Raw genomic sequence first — 23,563 nt, 5'->3', positions numbered from 1 at the left:
TTTGAAAAATAAACCATCTCTTTTACAATTTTCTGCTCCATACTCATCAATAATAGATAATGAACTATCAGAGACTTGATAGGCTCAGCTTACACATCAATGGTTCCATTTTTATTCCATGTTTTATTTGTTGTTTGCTAACCCTACTCTGATCGCAGTAACAGGGTTGCTAATCCATGCTAATGTTAGCTTTTCCTCAGCAGTAGAAGCTAGATATTTAGCTAGCTGTTAGGCAAGGCAAGGCAAATTTATTTATATAGCACATTTCAACAACAAGGCGATTCAAAGTGCTTTACAAAGACATTAAGAACAGAGGATGACGATTATTAAAAGAAAAACGAAAGAAAACATTTATGAAATCATTTTTTTTTTTAAAAAGGACAAACTGACTGACGGAAAAAAAAGTCTAATCCTGATAATATGAGGGAGAGTGAGACATTCAATCAAGGCTGACAATGTTAAGAAAATATGAAAAATAGAAGAGAGGACATAGCTTTGCTCTACCCATTCTTTTGGAAAACTGATTACGTTAATTCCAGCGTTTCATGTGGTTCACTGTTTTCTTCTTCTTCTGCAAGCTAAAAAGATTATGCTACCAGGGTTGTTCTGGGGCACATGCATGATAATTATTATTTAAAATATTATGTTGATTAAAAAAATGTTCAAACAATTGCAGGAGACGTCGATGCAAAAATTAATTTTTTTAAAAAAAGGGAGATTTTGGTTTCATTTTAAGTGATTTTTTTTAAATGAAATGTAATCATCTTAACCTTTGAAGACTGTAGATGAGTAGTTCAAAGCTGAAAATCCAACATGTCTTTCTATTTGTAAAGTTTCTTACCCTGAGAAACGATGAATTATTAAAGAAAATAGTCCTTTCAAACTCGCCAGCTGGTTTTGGAGTTCATTTAGTTGAATAAACATCTGAAAACCAATTAAAAATTGATATTTTCATTGCCTTTGTACTTGTTCAACTAAATATCAAAACTGATAAAATATTTAGCAAAACAAACCAAAAAACACCAGAAAAGTTCCGCAACAAAAAGAACTATTAGCTGCAGCTATGCATGAAGAGGATATTTAGTAGAAAATGGAATTATTATAATGTCAAACTGTTCAAAATATTGGTGAAAATTGGTAATTTAGCCTGGAATTGGTAGTCTGAGAAGAAGAAAAGCTTCCGACTAAACCTCACATTGTTGTTCAGCAGATCAGTCGGATAAACTCCTGAAGGCAGGCTTAGCTGTTGCTGTTAATGTTCAGCACATTGTGAATTATAACAACCAATACAGTGAAGCTGTCCGTCTAATACTGTGTGGATCCCCCTAAGACACAGTGAGGAATGAACACGGACCTCTGGGGGTTTGCAGGATGATGCTGCTTACATGGATGCTCGATTGGGTTGGGATGTGGGGAGTTGAGGGGTCAGATCGACAACTCGGGCTCTCTGTTGAAGATGTTTCTGAGCCGGTTTCTAAGTGTGATAGGAGGCATTTGTCCTGCTGGGTGAGGGTGCTTGGATTGGAGCAATATTAGCTACACGAACGTATCACTACAACATCAGTGCAGGACCGAAGGTTTCCCAGCAGAAAATTGCGTCGTTACAAGACAATCAGTGCTGTTAACCTCCTAATGCCGCTGCGAATCTCAGTTTGTTGGCAGAATCCATGAACTGCGCTGCATGTGACTGAAAAACATAAAGAAATCAGGTGTAATACAGTCATAATAGTAGGGTGTTGAGATTAAAACACGCAGTAGCCACCGATGCTCAAAGCAAGGACGGTGCAGTGAATACAGCAGAGAATGACAACATGAGCTTTATGTGCATTCAGGACGCGTGAAGGTCAAAGAAAACAATAAAACATCGTCTGCGAATCCCAAATGTTGTTTTTCAGCAAGGATAGCTTGTGGTTCAAGGTGAGAACAATGAGTATAATTCACCTTTTAAAAGAACTAAAAAGGTTTTTAGTTTTATTGTAGCATCACAGGCAGTTAGTTGAAATATATGTTGACAAATGGTGCATAGAGATTGTTAAACTCACAGGAGCTGCATCAAACAAAGAGAAGCAGTGAGTCCTCTGATCTTAACAATGATTAATAAGCTTGTTAGTGCACTGAAGTGGTTCTATATCATTACGTAAATACTTAATGCTCATGACTCCCACCGGGTCAACAGGGCTGATGGTGAACTATTTAGAGTCAGTTTAAAGCAAAAGAGAACATTTAATACCAGAAAGCATTCAGAAAGTGCAGTACTCCACCAAGGCTGCTCAGTAGTATTAAGCATTTCCGATGGATGAAATGTTTAATAAAAAATTATCTTGCGCAGAGTTCATGCATGTGCACGTTATGTATGGATACCGGATCACATGATCTAAATCTGTGGAAGGCAGCAGGAATTGATGGGACTCAGAAACACCCCCACTATTTAATCAATTGTTCCTTGTATCATTTCTGACAGAGAAGTCCTGATAAGTCCACAGCGGTGGATTTGTAGTAGGATCACAATCAGCTAATATAGTGTTCACTTGTTGTCATGGTTACAGTGACGCTGTGACGCTATCTGGCAATGATACAGAAATCTATAACAAATCCAGACTATAAGCTGCATCACTGCCAAAATCTAATCACTTGGTCCTTGTGTCATTTCTGACCTTCCCTGAAAATTTCATCTGAGTCCGTTTTTCAGTAATGCTGTGCACAGACCAACAGTCAGATTAACAGATGAACAGAAGGACAAGTGTACGCTGATCATCACAACACTCCACCGCGTTCCTTAACGGAGTAAAAACAACAATAAAATGGAAAATGTTTCAAATTCATTTGTGCTTCAAACTTCGGTATGAAAAGTTTATTCTTAACCTTGGAAATAGCAGTTTGTACCAAACAATACCTTCTCAAGATCCACCTAATAGCTTTTTAAAATCAGTTCAGTTGAGTTTTATTCGCTTTGCACCAATTCACAGCAAAAGTTATGTCTGGGTATTTCACATAATAAAGTCAAGACGTTATAGAAAGATATTCAATGATTCCAAAGACTCCTTTTACGCAAACACTTCAGTGAGAGTGAAGGGTAAAAATCGCACTTTTAGATATCCTCATCTGTGTTATGCATAATTTAACAATGCATTTGATATTTTAAATTATCAGTTTGACAGAACACAAAGCTAATCACTTTATGAACGTGTAACGATGTTTTCTGTGGCTCATATCAAGTATGTTAGATCCTCCTAATAACATCTAACAACGCTCTAATCTGGTTTTAGCATTCAGCTGCAGCGTGACGCTTAAAAATCGATGCTTTGGTTGTCTGTGTGAGACTTTTGTTTCAGTCAGACTCCACCCGTATTTTTAATCATCTCCCTGCTGGCAACTAAAGGCATAAAATGTCCATAAATAAACAGATGGATGGCATTTAGTCCAAGCTAATACTGAGAACAGGTTTACACACCTTTTGCTTCTCCTGCTGTTTGTCTTAAAGGCAACAGGTGGTTGTAGTGACTGAAAGAAGACCTTCATCAGCCTTTATTTAAATGTTTAGCAGAAGTTTACATGTACACTATCATTCAAAAGTTCGGATTCACCCACACAATTTCATGTTTTCCATGAAATCTCCCACTTTTATTCATGTGCTAACATAACTGCACAAGGGTTTTCTAATCATCAGTTAGCCTTTCAATACCATTAGCTAACACAATGTAGCATTAGAACACAGGAGTGATGGTTGCTGGAAATGTTCCTCTGTACCCCTATGGAGATATTCCATTAAAGATTTCCAGCTAGAACAGTCATTTACCACATTATCCATGTCTGGACTGGATTTCTGATTAATTTAATGTTATCTTTATTGAAAAAACTGGAATGATAATGTGTATATATATCTGAATTTTAGTTTTAGCTACTGAGGACTTACACTGTATCTGCTGACTATATAGAAAATGGAAATCTCTATCAGGTTACTTTCAGAGTGATTCATCATGTCTTCTTGGATGTGTCTCAATATATATAATTGCTCAGCTTCATTACACATAATTAGAAACAAACCAAACCTAAATGACTGTAATTGCTAACTATAGGATGAGTTTAAATTATGAATCCAAAGCCAGCTGCCGAGTCAAGCAGCCAACCTCTGCTGTGCTCGGGGTCAGGGAACACATTTAGATTTATGTTAATTATGTTTTTAAATGTCAGCCCACGGATGGAAAGGTTATGTTGAAGGAACTGAGTCCTTGGGGGAGTTTCCTATCTTACTTTCCCAGTTCGGCTCAAATTAACTCAGATGTGTTTCGGTTCATCTGAGCTGGTGGGAAAAAAAATCTCACATTCCAAAACTGGTACAAACCAAAGAAGAGCAGAAAATGTGTTTATCGGTCCGGTTTCAGATGGACTCTGTAGCCGTCTTTTAACGTGAGGAAGCAAAGCACAGTGAGAGATGACAGATTTCAGGAATTCAGTCAGTTTGCTGAAAGTGGTAACTGCCATGAGCACAGGCAGTCTGTGTGTGTCATCTGTAATTCTGCAAGATCCTGCAGTATCCATAGCAACATGTATGTAAGTATGAAGTACTGCTGAGAATTTGTTTTGATGCTTTTCCCTGTAAGAACCCCACCAACTCATGACTCCGTTAGCCCTCTAATCTCAGTTTCTGAGTGTTTTTCTTCTGTCACATTTTTCATCACTGTGGGCTCATTTGTCACTCATTTTTTCATTCCTGTACCTCTATGGAAACAAAACAACCAGGACTAGAAGTAGAAATAAATCAGAGATGTCCTGTGTACACTACACAAATCATATAAGGCCATAAATCATTAGAACAAAGACTGAAAGTTGGATGTTTTTCACAAAACAAAAGTTGAGTTTGATTATTTATTTTACCAAAAATGAAAGAAAATGGATTCAACATACACGATATTTTATAAATGCCCACAGGCGTTACCAGCACTGGAAAAATACAGGTCGCTCTACAGATATTATAGATATATCTGATATATATCATGGATGGATGGATGGAAAGCACAGAATTTTTAGCTTTTTATATAATCTAGTTAGACCAACTGGTTGATTTTTGGCTAATTTTAATAAATGACACTTGAAGAATAAAGTGTTTTTTATGAAACTAAAGGCAGTTGGACGGCTGAAAATCTGCTGATTCTTTCTGTCATTACAGTGTATGGCTCTAAAGTGTAATTTGTGTGGATTTTTTTGAAAGAAAACATGCCTTTTAAACCTGCTGGTGGGTTAAAGATTCTGCTGATTTTAATCTTAGTAACCTCTGTGTGTTTTATTCATCGCACTTTTAGAAAACTTGATCTGAGTTACGCATAATTTAGCAACATATTTTTAAAAATAGGGAAATACTGTTACATACAATTGATATTTTACTGCTTAAAGTTTGAATTTGTTTCCATGTTTGTCTGCACTCTGCACAACTGCACAGCCTGCAGTTCAGCCAAAAAGTCTCAGAATTTTCTCTGTGTTCCTGTTATTCACAGTTATTTCAGTCATACATTTTCAGTTGGGCTAAAGACTGCAAAATTTTTCAGTTTTCACAGAATCTAGTTTTTTTTAGATGGCTATTTTTTTAGTACTTTTTAAATATGAGACATGTATGATAAATTATTTCCTTTATTACAGTTTCTAGCTGTGATAAATGGGGTCATGTTGGTGAGTTTTGGAGTTCAGATGGTTAAAATATAATGCAGTTAGTAATAAATAATACTGTATGGCTCCCAAAATGTCTACGTAATCTTTTTTTTTTGTGGTTTGCAATACCAGAGAAGTTGAATAACCTCGTAAAATAAAAAGGGAATTTGCTCTGCACTTTTGACTAATCCTGAACAACGACAAATGAAAGAGGAAATCCTTGCTATAAAGGGAACACGATTGTTAAAAAATGTAAATACTGTAAGAAAAAATCCCCACAGACTGAACCGAAGCACGAGTTTAATCATCACAGTCACAAACAACAGGTGTAGCGGTTCAGGAACAACATGTTGGTGGTTTTATCTGAGCGTTAAATCCAAACCACCATCTGCGTTATCAAGTGCCCCTAATGCCTCATCTGGACTGATGTCTGCCGAGCAAACAGAACAGCTGGCAACTCTGTTCTTGGAGCAGAATGATAAAGCCACTCACACACGGGGAACAATAAACCAGACCTTTAATGCTGGCAGAGATCCTTTAATCAGTGCAGACGCATTTGGCCTCCAGATGCCTTCCTCTTGATTCTCTTTAATACATCGAACAAATCTGGACGAAAATAATGCTGAATTTAAATCAAATAGAATCAGAATTAAACCCACATTTAGCTGTGCATCCATCTCCAGTACGCTTGTTTGAATTCCTTCAGAAACTCATCCTTGCATAGAAATGTTAATATCTGGATATTTTTAATAAATATGCAGTACAGTTGTAGCAGAAATGTTATCGTTTTGTTCATCCCTACACAATTATAGATCTCTCTGCTGGCAGCATTTTATGGTGAGAAGACTGTAAAAGATTTTATTCCGTTTTCAATCTTGCTTTTTTGCAGGAATTTTTATTGTTGCCTGTCTTCTAAAATCTACGGTGCACTGGTTGTTTCTGGTTGCTTTAACACTTACAACTACATAGCTAAAAATGTCTTCAAAGAAACAATTACACTTTTTGAAAAAGCATCAAGTATACAAAAATAGAACGGATAAAAGAAAATAACTGTGGAAATTTTGTGGAGTTAAACCAGATTTTTATTTAGACATTTATTTTGTTGTTCCGGTGTGTTTTCTTGTCATCTGCTCTGTTGAAACACTGCCTGCAGTTCAGCCGAAAGCCATAAAAACTGAGTCCGTCACAGCTTTTCAGTTGTGCTGGCTATTCTAAAATTTTCTCCTTTCGGGATCTGATGTAAACAGTTTGTTTTTATTCATTTTTAAATTAAAACATGTGGAACAAGAAAAGCACTCGGAGAACACAGTACTCCTCCAAGGCTGCTCATTCCCCCATAAGGCATCAGAAATGCAGCATTTGTTTGCTAGTAATTGATGATCAGGAATCATGGAAGCATAGAATGGGCTATTTATTATATTTGTACTGACAAACAAAATCTAGTAAGTGGAGTAAAAGCAGCGTATTTACTTGAAATAGCAATCTTAAATTCGTTTTATCCATTTAAATTCATGTCTGATAAGTGGCTTTGTATGAACAAATGAGGTAACATAATGGGGATTTCTGTCTTTGCATTAAAACTGGGCGACATTTTTCTGCTAAATCACAAGTCGTGCACAGTTAGTGATGCCTGTTTCATGATCTTTCTGCCACAAAGGAGGCTAATGCAACAGTGCACCTGTATTTGCCTTGATTCAGACATTACTGTCATATGGAGTGACCTTGAGTTGTCATGGAGACGTGGTCCTGCTGACTGAACAGATGAAAACACACCTATAATCACCACTTATGCTTCCAGGGAGAACAGCACACAGATTTTGGAGGACATTTCTGGTCGCACCTGCAGTGTTGTAAATACCCGTCTTTGTGGGGTTGCAGGTTGGGCATGGAGCACGACGGCCAGGGGAACCGCTGTGGAGACGAGACGGCGATGGGGAGCGTCATGGCCCCGCTGGTTCAGGCGGCTTTCCATCGATACCACTGGTCCATGTGCAGCGGGCAGGAGCTGAAGAGATACATCCAGTGAGTACATGTTGGCGTTCGCTGTGTTTTTGTGACAGCGGGACTGATCAAAGACCCCAAGTTGGAGTTTTACGCCCTGTTGACTCGTCCAGGTAGTGTGTTTTTTATAAGTGAGAAGATATATTATGAGTGAAATAAGCAATTGTTGCCATTGCTGTGCAAATGACAGTCTCAAAAACACAGACTTCCAAAGTTTCATGCATAAAAAAATAATCCTGAACAACCAATCCTGTAGCTCGTAGAAAATTAGTTTGAGTCGTTATTCTTCTTTAGAATCAATTTGCAGTCTTGTGGCTAAATCGTGACAGCATTACAATAAACCTGCTATACAATATTGTAGTCATTTATGAATAAAATAGAACAAAGGATTAATTTCAAGAGACGTTTGCTCATAAATTTTTCAAGATCCTGATTTCCTGGAATGTATAAAAACCCGCCTTTAAAACGTTTTTATTCAGTAATATCTCAAAGATTGTTCAGAAGGGTTTCATCATTCAATTCCAATTGGAGAAAAAAAAGCGTTACACATGCATACAAAGTACCATCGGCCTTGTTTTTCCTTTATCGTAAAAATGACACAGAGTCATTATATTATATACAGGATGAAATTTGCAATATATACACCCCCTGTCAAAAGTTTTGAGACGGGTTCTCATTTATCTGAATGAGAAAGTGTCTCAAAACTTTTGACATTAAGTGTACACGTTAAAAGATTGACAAATAAAATCCTCCAGCAACCTTTTCTCTGAATTAAACTGCTAATGGTTCCTCTAGAAATCCCCCAAGCAAGCAGTGTTCCCTCAAAATCCCCAGATTTCCTCGAGGATCCTTTTCTTCTAAGATAGTAGAGTAGTGTAAAGTAGTTTTGCTGTGATCCGGACCATTCATTTGGTATAATTGATAATATATTTAGCTTTTCTTTACTACTTGTATGCACCTTTCATCCCAATTTGTTCCAATGCATTACAGTGACTTATCCAGGTGTGAAAAAATGGCGGCTGTCTGGATCATACAATTGGGAAAAACTAAAGAAAGAATGTTATTTATAGAAAGCAGAAATTAGAGTCTGTGCTCTGACTCTCAGAGTACATCTGCACAGATACGGAGGACTGAATGAGTGAAAATCATCCCTTCAATCTGCTGGGTTGATGCTGAGCAGAGTTATAAACAGGAAGCTCTGGAGCTCAAACAGGCGCCTAAATGGGAGGGAGTGTTTGGCAGAACTGGATGTAGCAGCTTCAGTTCACTGCCTGCAGTAGTTTAAAGGGTTGTGCTCCATTTTTCTGGCTTTTCTACAAACAGAATGAGGTGGAAATTGGATGGAGTCTCAAAACATGTTGAAATGGATGTCAAAACATGAAATTATTTTTACCACTCTGAACCGCAAAAACCCTCCCGGCAGGCTTGAAAGGCATTTTATCCTCAAATAGATTTCAAAAAATTACACCGTTTATCAGAGCCAGCAATTTAAAAAGGGAAAGAATTGTCAGAGTTTCAACTTTCAGACAAACTGTGAACCACACCACCTGCGAGGCGCCGTTCTGTTGGAAAACTTCACCAAATCTGAGCTTCAGATTGTGTTATTACATCAAGATCACTGGATTCAGTAGCATATTTTTAAAAAATCTCTAAAAATTAACCAGTTGCTTTAACTATCTATACATTCTCTATACACCGCTTTATCCTCACTAGGGTCATGGGGGGTGCTGAAGCCTATTCCAGCTGACTCGGGTGAAGGCAGGGGACACCCTGGACAGGTCACCAGTCTGTCACAGGGCTACATATACAGACACACAATCACACTCACATTCACACCTACGGGCAATTTAGAGTAACCAATTAACCTCAGCATGTTTTTGGACTGTGGGAGGAAGCCGGAGTACCCGGAGAAAACCCACGCATGCACAGGGAGAACATGCAAACTACTTTAACTAGAATATGTAAAAATAAATAAAGAATTCTGCTATTCTAAGAACAACTACGAAGTGATGATGGATTCAGCTGTGATCAAAACTCAGTAACTTTTCTGCTGAACTGCAGGCAGTGTTTACATGAAATTGAAACATGTCAAGAAATTAAAGCACGTTCATTCCAGGTTTTTCAAAAACCGTTCTGAAAGTAAATAATCTAAGAATTTAAACATTTCTTTTTTTCTTTTTTAAATCCATAACAAAACAAGAAAAGCGTTCAGAGAGCTCATTGCTCCACCAAGGCCGCTCAGTCTTTGTATCATTTCTGATGGATGGAATCTTCAATAAAAAATGGTCTTGCCCGGAACACAGATGTGTCTTATTAATGTGTACCTTATGTACGGATACCGAATTACCTGACCTAAATATGTAGCGGGCGGCGGGAATTGATGGGACTCAAACATCCACAATTTAATTAATTGTTCCTTGTATGATTTCTGATGGATAAGTCCTGATAAGTCCTCAGCGGTGGATTTGTAGTAGGAACACAATCGTGTGATCGTCAGCAGGCAGCTGATGATCTCTCTGTTTTTGATGCACTGGAGATTGACGTTGCTGTCAAAGTTGTTGGATCCTACATTGCGATCGAAACAAAAAGTTCTTGCAGTGGATAGTAGCCAGTTGTATTTATACTACTGTTCAGAAGTTTGGGGTCATTTATTTTGTCCTTATTTTTGAAAAAAGAAAGCATTTTTTTCAATAACGATTAATGAGAAATCCAATCTTGACATTGTTAATAGCTGCAAATTGCAGGTATTGACTGCAGAACCTAAAAGCGTCCATATAAAGCTCAGGGTTCAGAGGTGTGAATGGCAACATGACGATTGAATCCACTTATTTTAATCCAACAGACGCTCTAGCTGTAAAAATAATACCAATATTTACTACTGCAGTGTATTATATTCTGATGAATTACATTCATGTCCTGTGCTCAGTTCATACACATTGATTTTTTTTTTCTCACTCAGCAGTAAAAGAATCCATTTCTGACAGGGACAGTTTTGTGGGGCATGGAGTCCAAACTACTGGCATCAAAGCAGATGACGGTGTCAGTGTGCAATCAATCACAGCGCTGTGTCGAGTTTCCTAAAGCAGCCTGTAGCTGTTATAACCAGATCCATTGTGGACAGAAATCCATATTTAGTACGACAAGTGCTGCAGCAGTACAATAGTGTTGGCTCATAAAGGAAACGGCCTGGGTCACACTGAACACACACAAGCAGATTTTAGCTGTGCAATTTGAAAAAATAAAGAGCCAAACTGGGATTTACTGCAGTGGAGCCACTTTCCTCCTCCTGCCAGCTGAATCTTCCGTTGAACTGAAATATAAAAACATAACTCTTCATGAAAAAAGAAGCAAAAAGAAGCTGATTTCCTCTGAAGTCTCTCTGCAGCTTTCAGTCAGAATATTCATGCAATGATAACCAGGTGTTAAATTAAGGGATGCTTTGCCTTCAGTGTGTTTTTAATTAGAGGTGAAATCAGACGGTTCCTTTAGTCTGATTGCTGTCTTCAAAACACAGCTTTCTCTTGATTTGACAGATGAAATAATCAGGTGGTAAATTAAAGAGGAGACTGGGACTCAGAGGGGGTGAATCTGGCAAATAAAAAATATTTGCAAAGTGTAAACATTTTAACTTAGATTTTCTATTGAATTCTGAAGTACCAAATGATAGTCAATGAAAATTTCATTTCAGAGCAAGAATACGTTTTAATTTAGCATTTACTTCTGGTGCATTTACTAAAATTACACCATTTACCAGAACTAGAAACTTAAAAGGTTTCAACATTCAGACAGTCTTTTAGCCACACCATCTGTGAGGCACCATTCTGTTGGGAAACTCTCCAAAATAGAACCATTTGCTTTAACTGGAATCTGCAAAAATCCAGTAATTCTGCTCCTCTAGACACAACCATGAAACCTTGATTGAATCAGCTGTGATCAATCGTCATATGATGTAAATGCAGTCACTTTTTTTTGTTAAGTTCATCAGGAAGTATAATTAAAGGGACTTATTCTCACCATTTAATCAAATGCATGACTGCAAGAAAAAAAAATCAAATTTATTGATTTAGGTGCATTTTATGAACATTATTTTTGGTTGGTTGGGGAGGTGGGCAGTTCTCTGCTGGCTAAGGGGCACCATGACAAAGTCTTCTGTGACGTTTAATGACATCCGGCCAGACTTTTAAGACGCTAACATTATTTCCATGTATTGGGTTGGCAAAATCATATTAATGTTAATTACCCCCACATAATATTGTGTGAAATTTAAGCTTACATTTCTGCATTACCTAAAAGTAAAGTGAAATTCAATGTGTGGTAACTCAGTATAATGAGCTTCACTTTGTTCACCTTGAGGTCCACATTTCAAACATCGTTCTACCTACTTCAGACTGGAGAATTTTAAGTTTTTTCTTTGATATCAACGTTTAAAATGTACCTAAAAAATATTTATATCAGTGCCTGATTGTGCCAACAGATGGAGCCTCTTATTGTTCAATACTGTAACAACCAAAGGGAGGTGGCCGGTTCAGTGTTGGCAAGCAGAAAACACTGTGGGGGTTCAGGAAGTAAAGGAGCACCACGTCTCCTGTGATGCTTAATGACATCCGGTCAGTGCATACGTGTTAAATCAGTGTGCGTTCCAGTGGCATATACACCAGTGTCTTCTGTCTTATGTGCCATCTAGCAGCACAGGACAAATATCTAGCATGCTCAGTTTGTATATCAAATTAATTAAGATTTGATTGACAATGCTGCAGTTATGATAAAACAATTATGAGCATTTTCAAAACATACCTGACACTGGACATAAATAATGATTCAGGCTTAGGTTTGTGCTGATACAGATCAGTTAAAAATGGTCTAATCTGTATCTGTTACAATCCTGGCTCGTAAAATGGGTAAGGGAAGCAACATAAGAGCCAGATGGTTTTGGCTTTAAAGATTTTTATTACAAAGAAATGAAAATGAGGTACAAATATAAGAAAAACGGAGAACACTAGTCACGACGTAAAAACAAACACAAACAAGAACAAAAAGAGACTCTAAACTAGAGCTATCGGTTAACAGAAAAATCCTAAATGTACCCGAAAGACCTAAACACAGCGTGTGTAAACAACGACAACGAAAAAGACTAGTGCCTCCACAATGACAGAACGACCGGATGGCTAACAAAGTTTCTACCACGACGAGGCACATGAGCAAGGCTGGAATACAGCAACAAACCGTCTATTCTCAGGCACTCCAGCTTCTTATCCTGAACCAGGGCCGCACCGGATTGGCTGACGAGGGCACAGCAGCTGATCCCAATCACCCAGCACAGGTGGAGCGGATTGGCAGCGGCCTGGGAAAATAGACAGCCACACACACACGTACACACAAGTACAGGGGAGGAGCCAGAATACGGCTATGGCCGTAACACTATCCTTAGTTAGTGAAAATGTGTAACTGGTGACAGATAAACGTGGTCGACCTGCTCTTTCATGAAACGTACCCAAACCAAGCATGGCCAGGACCAGGAGAAATCCACTAGAATGTCTGTCTGTAATTTGTAGCACCTGAAGTATTTACTGTTGAGATTATTTCTTACATGTCTGTGGAGCTGTTTGTATTTTCAGTCAGATGTCTGCGCAGGATTTCCAAACGCTCCTGGCTGTAATGTCAAACATTCGGGTGATCTACTGAGCAGCTGGTCAAACAGAAAAGGAAATACACATTCAGATTCATGGTGCTGTCGCAGTCCTCTTTTTACACCATTCTGAGTCTTTATAAACTCAAATGCTCACACAGCTGTGATGCCAGTAAAGTCTGAGTGCTTATGGCGGAGGCTGGGATTCATGTAGACGTCGACTGTAAAACATCTGAAAGAAGTGTAAAGTTTCACTGACAGTAGTTCAAACCTTGCAGACAAAGAGTGAAGAGAAGACAGAATTTTGTTGCACTGATGTACGCCGATCAGCCACAACATTAAAACCACTGAGAGGTGAAGGGAACAACACTGATCTCCTTGTTGTAATGCAATGCTCTGCTGGGAATCCTCTTCCATTAATGTGAACAACCTAAACATTACTGCAGGGGAAGCACGGCCCTCATTGGCAAAGACACTTTCCACAACCACCCAAAAACTTCTTCATAAAAGCTCAAGGAACGAGTGTGACTGAGTCTGCAAACTCCCCAAACCCCAATCTGATGCAGCATTAATGGGATAAAGTGGATCTACGAAGGCCTGACCCTGAAACCCACATTACCCAAAGGATCTGCTGCTAGCATCCCAGTGTCAAATACTAAAAAAAAAACCCAGAGGTCAATGTCTTTATGGGTCAGAACTGTTTTGGCAGTATGAAGGGGACGTACACAACATTAGGCAGGTGGATTGTTGAATATTATGTGGAATTTAAAACATAAGCCATTAAAACAGGTAATTCCACCTGCTAAATGTTTCTTTTTCAATTTCATTTAATTAATATTCTTCATTTTAATTATTTATACACAGGCTTCTGTCTGTTCCAAAAATGTAAAAAGCTTTATTTCTAAAAAGTTTGGCCGGATGTCATTAAGCGTCACAGAAGACTCTGTCATGGTGTCCTTTTACCGGCATGGAACTGCCCACCTACCCAGCCAACCAATGTAATATTTATAAAATGTACCTAAATCAATACACTTGGATTTTTATCTTGCAGCCATGCATTTGATTAAATGGTGGAAATAGATCCCTTTAATTCCTTTTCCTTATGAACTAAACAAAAAGCGAGAACGTGGAATGCTGCCCTTTTGTAAGGAAAAAAGTTGATCTGTTTCCCTGCAGAACACTGGAAAAAATAATCTTCTTTCTTCTTAAAACTGGGTCCATGTTAAGAAATCTTACATATTCTTATTGAGGACTGTTTTTTGAGATCGAGTTCTTTTTATCTTGGTCTTTGAGTGGATTTATTATCAATTTTAACTGGAGACCTGCAGGTTATGGTCCTAAATCTCCACCATGCAAGAATTTTTTCAGGCTGAATTTCTTGTCTAGTTTCTTACTTCAGCGTCACGTTTTCTCTTTCCTTCGCAGCACGTACGATTGTCTCCTTGACGACCCCTTCAACCACGACTGGCCTCAGCTTCCTGAGCTTCCCGGCATCAACTACTCGATGGATGAGCAGTGCCGATTTGACTTTGGAGTCGGCTATAAGATCTGCACTTCAGTGAGTACCGCCGCTATCTGTGCAGTGTGTCTCAGCTCAGAAATACATCTCTGAGTGCAGCAGCTCAGCAGGAAAAAGGAGAAGCAGATGGAGTCCATGGATGCTTGATTTGCCCTCAAAAGGGATGAGAAGCATAAGCTGTCAGACACTAAAACTTTCTCCGACTTTGGAAGTGACACTTGAGTTCTGGTTTTTGCAGAAAAACGTGCAAGACATGTTGATGACGGACCTTTAGAGAAAACTGGCTTTCGAATATGAGCAGACTAATAGAAGCAGAATCAGACATAAGATTAGCGAGCACTTCAAACAGAAACGTGCTTATTTTACCACAGCCACACCTGCTGTCTGCCTCGCTCGCGCTACAACTTTTTCTTCAGGAGATCAGCAAAAATTCTTATTAGAGCAATGATGCAACAGAAATAAAACTGATCTGTCACCCTGCAGAAAACTGCAGAAATATCGTTTTTTTGAGTTGGGGGGCATGTTTGGAAGCCTTTTTTTATTCCTATTGAGAACTATTTCTAAGCTGAAAAAGCAAATACATTGGTAGATGTTCTTTCAGGAGCTGAGGTTACAATCAGTAAGTTGACCAAGAAACTTCTTCTGTAAGAAACTGGAAACCCGAGGAGTCCTCAGGTCCTTATATCTGATTCTTGTTGGTCGGCCAAACATGGAAACAAGGAAGTTTTGTTTCTCTGAAAATGAATAAACATGTGAGCAGCTGATTATGAATAGAAAATTGACGTATAAATAGATAAAAACCTCAAATGTTCCAGTTGATTTTACTTTGTGCGTGTGAGTCCCTCCCGTTGAAACTGTTGATGCCCAAAAAGAACCAGATAATTTAAAAACGCAGTGTTTTATTTATATTATTGCCTCATTTATATGCACTTGTTTCCTTTCAGCTCAGTGTGAAGAGTCTGCTGATGTTCTGGGGTTTCTCCTTCTCTGATGGTTGCATTTTTTTGTATTGGCGTCCATGTTCACAGTCTTTGTAGTTGTAAATGGATGTGAAGGGAGGTTAGAGGTGTGTCTGATGTGTCTGTTTGTTTTGTTTTGCTTTGAGATGCTGCTGCTCTGAGGTTCTGATTATTGCACAGAGAACCATTAAGGACGCTCTAGTCAATACTTTTCGTATCAAAAATGCATCAAAGGTCTACTTGTTACCTGACGGTGAATTATTACCTGACTTCACGGCTCTTCTCAGATCAACAGAGCATTTAAATTCATTGTTGTGTGTTGATTTGATCCGGCGTACGGCGTGAAGGTGTTTTTAGTGAGGAGTCTCTCGTAAACACACGGTTTGTGACTTGCTGATGAGCTTTTAGCTGCAGAAGTGCCAAATGTTTAATTCAGAAGTTGCCACGGACAACAAACACATCTAAAAGAAAGTGAGTATTGGATTTTAATTCGTTCAGTGGCCACAAACGCAACTCCAGATGAACATTGCCTCATATGTTTTCACGTGTAAAGAAGAGTTACTACAAAGTTTGGCATCGATATCAAAGTTAAAGCTCTGCATTTAAAATATAGATTAAATTAAAGCACTGAACCTTTTCCAGTACTGAGATGGAGCTGTTTTAACCCGTTAAACTTCAGTGTACCGCCGGCGGTACACCTACTAATTTGCATAGGAATTTCAAGAATGTCCGACGGCTGCAAACGCGATTATACAAACACTATATGCCGATGGAAAGCTTAGATTCTCATGAATCCGCCGGTATAAACCACTTTCAGATGCGATTACCACTGCGGGTGAGAAAAACACATTTGTCCGACAAAAACAAATATTCATCCATCCGTTCTCTATACACGGCTTCAACGCACACAGCGTGACTCACATTTCCGAGTTCATTATTACACACAGAAATAAAGATTCCCCAAAAAACGGCCATAATCCAACCTTTTACATCCAGACAACACAAGCCAGTAAACTATTTTGTCCAAAACATGTCCTGAAGTCGGTATAAAATCCCCGAATCGGTCATTTTCAAGGAAATGCACCTCGTGATGCGCGTCCAATATTCCCTGTACTTTTCGTCATTTTTTTATTTAAAAATAGAATATTAGCGATTTTTTGTACTGAAAACGACTGGAATTGACTGCAGCTTAAAGGGCTAACTAATTCATGGAGTGCTCTGAGGGTTAACGTATTAGAGCTCTATCTGAGTTTTTAATGTCATTTGTGTCTGATACTGAATCTGATCACACACTGATATTCACCAAAATAATGATCAAATGTGTATCTGACGCATTGAAATTACAGCTTCTAAACAAGACACAACCGGATTTTTATGGGATACTTCATCAGAATACTGAGAAGAGATAGAATATTGAATTTTAACTTCATAGATTGACAATACCTGAGGCACTGTTAAAGACAAAAGCCTGAAATTTTCAGTTATCTCTCATCATGTCATTGCCTCACAAACGGTCTGAGGCAATCTGAACCCGAATCTGCAGCACTAAGTTTGATCTTGTGCTGATTTTTACATAAATGTTAATGAAGTGTGTATCTGACAGGACTTGACCTGATTTTTAACGAGACCCTTCATCAGAATACTGAAAAGAGACTGAAGACGCATCATTTTGTTGGAGTTAAAAGGATACAGACCCCCCAAAAAATCAAGTTTTATAAGATTCTTTTGCCACCAGCAGCGTTTTCAGACAGTGAAAGCCAAATGAGAAGCTGCTTCCTGAATGTTTCGTACACTGATCTTTTCTTCTAATTAGAGAAAGAGAGCTGATATAATGGCTTTTGTTAAGCTGAGCAGCTTAGCAGAATTTTACCACCTGAGGTGTCAGACATGGAGTTCAGACTCACAAACTGTGATTTTCAGCCTCACATGGATTGAAACGCTCACAGTGGAAGCCTGGCTGTCATTAAGGAGAGCAGACCGAGGTGAGAAAACACCGATTGATCTGCTTCGTTTTAGTCAGCTCAAGTGGTTTGAGAGGAAACTACACCGCTGCACTTCTTCTAAAACTCTGGACAATCACGGCTGTTTTCAGGCAAAGCAGCAAAAAGCCACGATGTGGTTAGGATATGGTGTTGCAGTGGTTTAATTAGTTAGGCGGATAAGACCGAAATTTGGGGTCGATAGTTCACTTTTTCAGGAAAGCACCAAATTTGGTACAGACATAGTATATGACCATACAATTGATTTAAGAGGAGTACCCCAAAAATCTAAGCCCCTTGGTGGCCGCCATCTTGAATTCAAATATGGCCGCCTTGCTAAACCTATTTATGTAATATCTCCCTTAATACGGCAGATACAAAGTTACTTTCAAGATCCACCCCCATTGTTTAAGGGTCTGCGGAGTCAATAAAGCCATTTATAACAGTTTTATATATAACAGTCTCCAGGGGGCTTAGATTTTTGGGATACTCCTCTTAAATCAGTTGTATGGTCATATACTATGTCTGTACCAAATTTGGTGCTTTCCTGAAAAAGTAAACTATCATTTGACTTATCCGCCTAACTAAATAGACGACAGAGCAGAATCTGAATCCCATCCAAACTGAACATTCACTTGTAGTTTGACTGTTTATGTGGATTTGAGGCGTGTGGATGTGCCCGAGGAAACAGCTGCAGGTGGAGGGTTGTATTTTCATATTCTGCCTTTTCCATGTTTCTTCCTACAACGACTTTAAAGCTTTCAGCCCAGCATCACAATAAACTGATTATCTTCTGCTTGTGGCCATTACACATCTCACCCACTCTCATCAGCGAGGACAAAAACAACATGACAAAAGTACATGATGTTTACCTACAGGATGTTTTCGCTGGAACCAGCTAAATCATTATTATAAGTAAATGATGAAGTAGCTGCTGTTGTGCCGTGTATAAACGTGCACAGCTGTATGAATCCAGCTGCTGCTCGATGCTGCAGCGAGTCAATAAACTCAGAGGAAAGACTCCTACAAACCAAGCTCCAGCTCCTGTTAACATTTTGTAAGAAACTGCATGAGATTTATTATTGGGGCATCTCATTAATCTGACCTGTTCTGTCTTCATCACAGCTAAGCTTCTTGTTTCTATGGATATTTCAGTTTGAAATAGCTGTGGAATTGTGAAACAAAGTGAGTTAGAAGGGTGTTTTGTGATTTAGGCAAACAAACGGTGTCTTTTGCACACACCTTGCAATATTTTTGGACCATTATTGGTCCTAAAACATGAAAAAAACACATCCTGCATCGTCTGTATTGGACCACAGATTTGTATTCTTTTAACACCGGCACAAATCATTTCGTACAAGTTCAACTTATTTGCCTCCACCTGCAGTCAGAGTACTCACAGACTGACTCAGTAGTGGCTTCCTGTAACCCTGGATTCAACTTTATTCGTATTAATCAGAACAAGAGTCATCTCGGTCAAGACTGTTGTGGAAGAATCTTGAATTTCCCTCGGCATTAATAAAGTGTCTAAGTTCAGCGAGGTTGAGAGGATGAGCAGGCAGACACACACAGAGACACACAGAGACTCAGTAGGTTGTGAGTAAGGTTTACTGATATCAGGAGAAGTGACGCCAACAGAGCAGCAGTACATTCAAGCAACGGCAGTATCAGTTCTGAGGATTCTCTCTGATCTTCAGGTGGACATCACAGCTGGGAGAAGGTCAGATTTCGATTACAGACCAAGATGGAGACAACTGGTCTGCTTCGTCACGTCAGAATAGATGATATTCAATCAGGAATTGAATGTCATGGTTTGCTGTTTTCACCAGCCGGACGACCACCAGAAAGAAGCACTGGACTCTGTAATCTGAAATGAAGATAAATCAGACTTCTCTGGATGCTAACTCGCGTACCTACAGTTATTTTACAGCACAGTCTTGCACTTTGTTTCTGCTCTTACGCTGGCATAGATCTCATATGTTTTGCTGCTGTTGCTTCAGTTAAACGACAGTCTGAAAACAAATGACGTACACGAGCGTGATAAAGTACTTAGACATTATCCATTTCTAGGTTTTCATCCATCAAACAGCACCATCAGGAACTGACGATGACAACAATGCGAGACCAGAGATTTATCACCTGAATCCTCAGATCTCTTCAGCTTTACACAGCTTTCACTTTAGTCTTCATTAAACCCCCACACCAGCAATTTGGCTGCAGAAAAGCTGCCAAACAGACAAACATGTAAAAAACGGAGACTGCAACACGTAACACAATCCGTTTTAGTCTGTTTTGGTTCATTATTTGGCCATCCATGCTGCAAATTTACTGTTTTCCCTTTTACTACATTCATTTGATGTCTGCAATCCTCAGACAGACAATTAAGCCCCTCCAGACATGGAATATGAAGCATCGCTGCTTCATCAGTCTGTTAACCCTCCTGTTGTCCTCATTTATGAGCACCAAAAAATGTTGTTTCCTTGTCTGAAAAAAATCCAAAAATTCTGCAAAAAAAAAAAAAAAAAAAAATCCCCAAATTTGTAAACATTTGCAAAACCTTCAGGAAGAAAATTCCAATAAATCCTTAAACATTTCCCTTAAAAATTTTCTTGAAAAAAAAACCACCCCAAATTTGCTAAGAAAATGAGTAAAAATCTTCCAAAAAAATCCTAAATATATCTAAAGTGATTGCATATATATCAGTAAAACTTCTAATATTTTCTCTAAGAACATTCACCAAAAAAAATCAACCAAAATCCAGCAATTTTTGCTGGATTTTGGTAGATTTTTTTTATGTGAATGGTCTTAAGAAACATTTTTAAGATTTCTTTTTTTCCACCAAAAATGTTCAAAGATTTCCCAAAAATATTGAAAATGTGGACATCAGAAGTTTCACTTTGAAAATATATTTTTTGCACATTTTCAAACTTTGAAAAGGTCAATTTTGACCCGCAGGACGACACGAGGGTTAAAGTGAGGGTCAGACATTAATGTTCCTCACAGCTTTATTCCATAACATGTACTTAAATTATTCATTGTTGAATAATCTGTTTATGTGTCCAGTAGTTTGAAGTCTGGAAGGGGTTTTAGTAACTACAGGCTGAACAGCAAAAGCTCCAAAACAAGAGTTTTCCTTCAGGAGCTGCAGCTGAGAGATCAAAATCAGAACTGAAAGAGACTGAATGTTGCTCTGTAAACTGCTAAAAATTTCTTCCCGGGGAAACGTCTTCCTTCCCCCCAACTACTGAGCTGAAAACAGCCTCCTGCTGAGTCCTGAAACAGTCAAAGAGAACGATTCAAACAATACATATGTGCAGCAGCAGCTCACGAAGGCATAAAAAGAAATCTGATGGAGGGCTCCGGCAAGAAAACACGACAAATTACATCTGAGGAAATCCCTTTGTTGTCAAAATGTCATGACCCGGTATGATAAAAGGAGTATTTCTTATCCTGTTGTGCAGATTAATAACCAGCAGGGAATTCATATTCTTGTGCCTGCTGGAGTCAAACCCCTGACATTCAGTCGGTGTCTGATTCGTCGATAAGGTTGCATGACAAAGCCAAATTATTGCCTCGGGTTCATTTAAAAATCCACCACGACGAGGCTGGGAAAATAGTTGTCCACCCAGTATTTCTGCAGGAGTCAGAGAGGAGTTCAGTGTTTCGTAGACGTACAAGATTCTTTGAACACTGAATTAGCAGCTCAGTGATTCTGTTTTACATGCAGGAAGCTCCTTCTCCACCTAAAAATCCAGCTCAGTGATGCCTTCAGCCCGTTGAATCCTCCTGTTTTGTGAAAATGTGAAGTGGATTTAAAGAGAACAAGACACCCAAAACAAGAATACATTTCTTTTCTTTTTTTTATCTTCCTGAGGTGCTCCAGTTGATGTATAAATGAAAGTTGGATTGTTGGCCTTTGATCAGCCTGTTAAGCAACCTTTGACTTTATCTTTCAAACTGAAGCTGAGATCAAAACTCTGATTTGAGTCCAACACGGTGTCAGAACAAGCAGCTGTCAAATTTCATTTTCACCGACATGATGGAGTTAAACCAGAACCACTTTTTCTTTCATATTGAACTCAACCTTCTGTTTTGCCGTATTACTCCACCAACGGATGATGGAGTTGAATATTAACTCTGCTTGCGTTGGATATTTTACTGCTGACATTTTACATTTCTTTCAGTATTTGCCTCCTGCCTGTTCTGTGTAAACGCTGGCTGCAGTTCAGCCGAAACGTTCCTACATTTTTGCCACGTGGTCGCTCACTCACTGATGACTTCACCACCGCAGCATTACAGAATCTGATCAGATTAGATGGTTCATTTTTGACGAATTTCTAAAGAAGGCGTGTTGATTAAAATGATTTTAGTGCAATATCCTGATTTTAAGCTTCGTTCAGGTTAAGCATTCCATCAGAATTGCATGTGACTCATGCATAGTTCAGGGAACATCGGAAAGTTGCAAATCGGATAATTACTCCGGCAAGGAACGCGGCGGAGTTATGTGATCACTGGCGTTGGTTTGTCCGTCTGTCTGGCTGTCTGTCAGCAACATTACTCAAAAATGGAGTAACAGATTTGGATGAAATTTTCATTTAAGGTCAGAAATGACACAAGGACCAAATAATTAGATTTTGGCAATGAAGCAGCTTATAGTCTGGATCCACAGATTTGTTATAGATTTCTGTATAGTTGCCAGATAGCGGCATGGCATCACTGTAACCATGACAACAAGTGAACAGTACATCAGCTGATTGTGATCCTACTACAAATCCACCACTGAGGGCTTATCTTGATTAGTCCATCAGAAATGATACAAGGAACAACTGATTAAATTGTGGGGGTGTTTCTGAGTCCCATCAATTCCCACCGCCCGCTACATATTTAGGTCACGTCACTCAGTATCCAGACATAACGTGCACATGCAAAACACACGCCTGAACTCAGAACAAAGATTTCATCCGTCAGAAAAGATACGTCTGAGCAGCACTGCGCTCCGAGTGCTGTCCTTATTTTATGTACTAAAAACTAAAACTGAAATTCTTTGATTATTTATTTTAGAAAAGCAAAAACTGGAATCAACGTGTTGTTGTGCAGCCTCTTTTAACATCGGTGGAACTTTTTCTCAGAAACAGGGAATGTAACACAATCTGTTAGAATAAGTGAGAAGAAAATCTGAAGGAAATGTTTCAAGAGGCCACTTCTGCAGCCGTGAAGTGGTTCAGCTGCTCTTCCACTTCGGTACTTGATGACTTTTGGATTTGTTTCTGCGTTCCAGTTCCGCACGTTCGACCCGTGCAAACAGCTTTGGTGCAGCCACCCAGACAACCCTTACTTCTGCAAAACCAAGAAAGGACCTCCTCTGGACGGGACCGAGTGTGCGCCTGGAAAAGTAAGTTGGTTTATCCGGCCTGTAAGTTTCTCAATTCAAATTTATTTTGGTTGACAGATGAATCGATGAATAGATATAGACATGGACTTTTCTTTTTTCATCATATTTAATACCCGAGTTTCTGAAACCTCAATCTTATCAACATGATAAATAGTTCAATAAAAAGACAAAACTAGTTTCTATTTCTACAGTCAACATTGTTGTTAGCAAAAAGTTGCCAAAACTGCCAAATGTGTGAAATGTGATATAAAAATATACCATTAACCGAAATCATATGGCAATGTTTTTTTTTTGTAGATTTTGTTGGAGGTCTCAGTTCCAAAAAAAATGTGAATTTTCCGGCTATTTTTGATAGAGCAGTGAACATTAGAATGGTTAAAAGCTTCAAAGTAAAGGTTGAAGGTAATTATACCCTGAGCTTAATCATTCATTTTATAGTTAACC

At 38.7% G+C, this 23,563-nt stretch overlaps 1 protein-coding gene across 1 annotated transcript in view; it reads left to right on the top strand.

Annotated features, from left to right (window-relative positions):
• Positions 1 to 23,563, top strand: part of adamts3 (ADAM metallopeptidase with thrombospondin type 1 motif, 3) — a 214,131-nt gene that overhangs the window by 136,843 nt on the left and 53,725 nt on the right. The window contains exons 9-11 of the mRNA XM_022195042.2: positions 7,522 to 7,665; positions 14,696 to 14,828; positions 23,006 to 23,119. Of these exons, the coding sequence (XP_022050734.1) occupies positions 7,522 to 7,665; positions 14,696 to 14,828; positions 23,006 to 23,119 (391 nt within the window). The remainder of the gene's footprint in view (positions 1 to 7,521; positions 7,666 to 14,695; positions 14,829 to 23,005; positions 23,120 to 23,563) is intronic.

This window comes from Acanthochromis polyacanthus, chromosome 7, assembly GCF_021347895.1.
Source record: "Acanthochromis polyacanthus isolate Apoly-LR-REF ecotype Palm Island chromosome 7, KAUST_Apoly_ChrSc, whole genome shotgun sequence".
Classification (NCBI taxonomy): Eukaryota; Metazoa; Chordata; class Actinopteri; family Pomacentridae; genus Acanthochromis; species Acanthochromis polyacanthus.
Note: the sequence above shows the minus strand (reverse complement) of the source record. Positions and strands in the feature narration are given on the sequence as shown.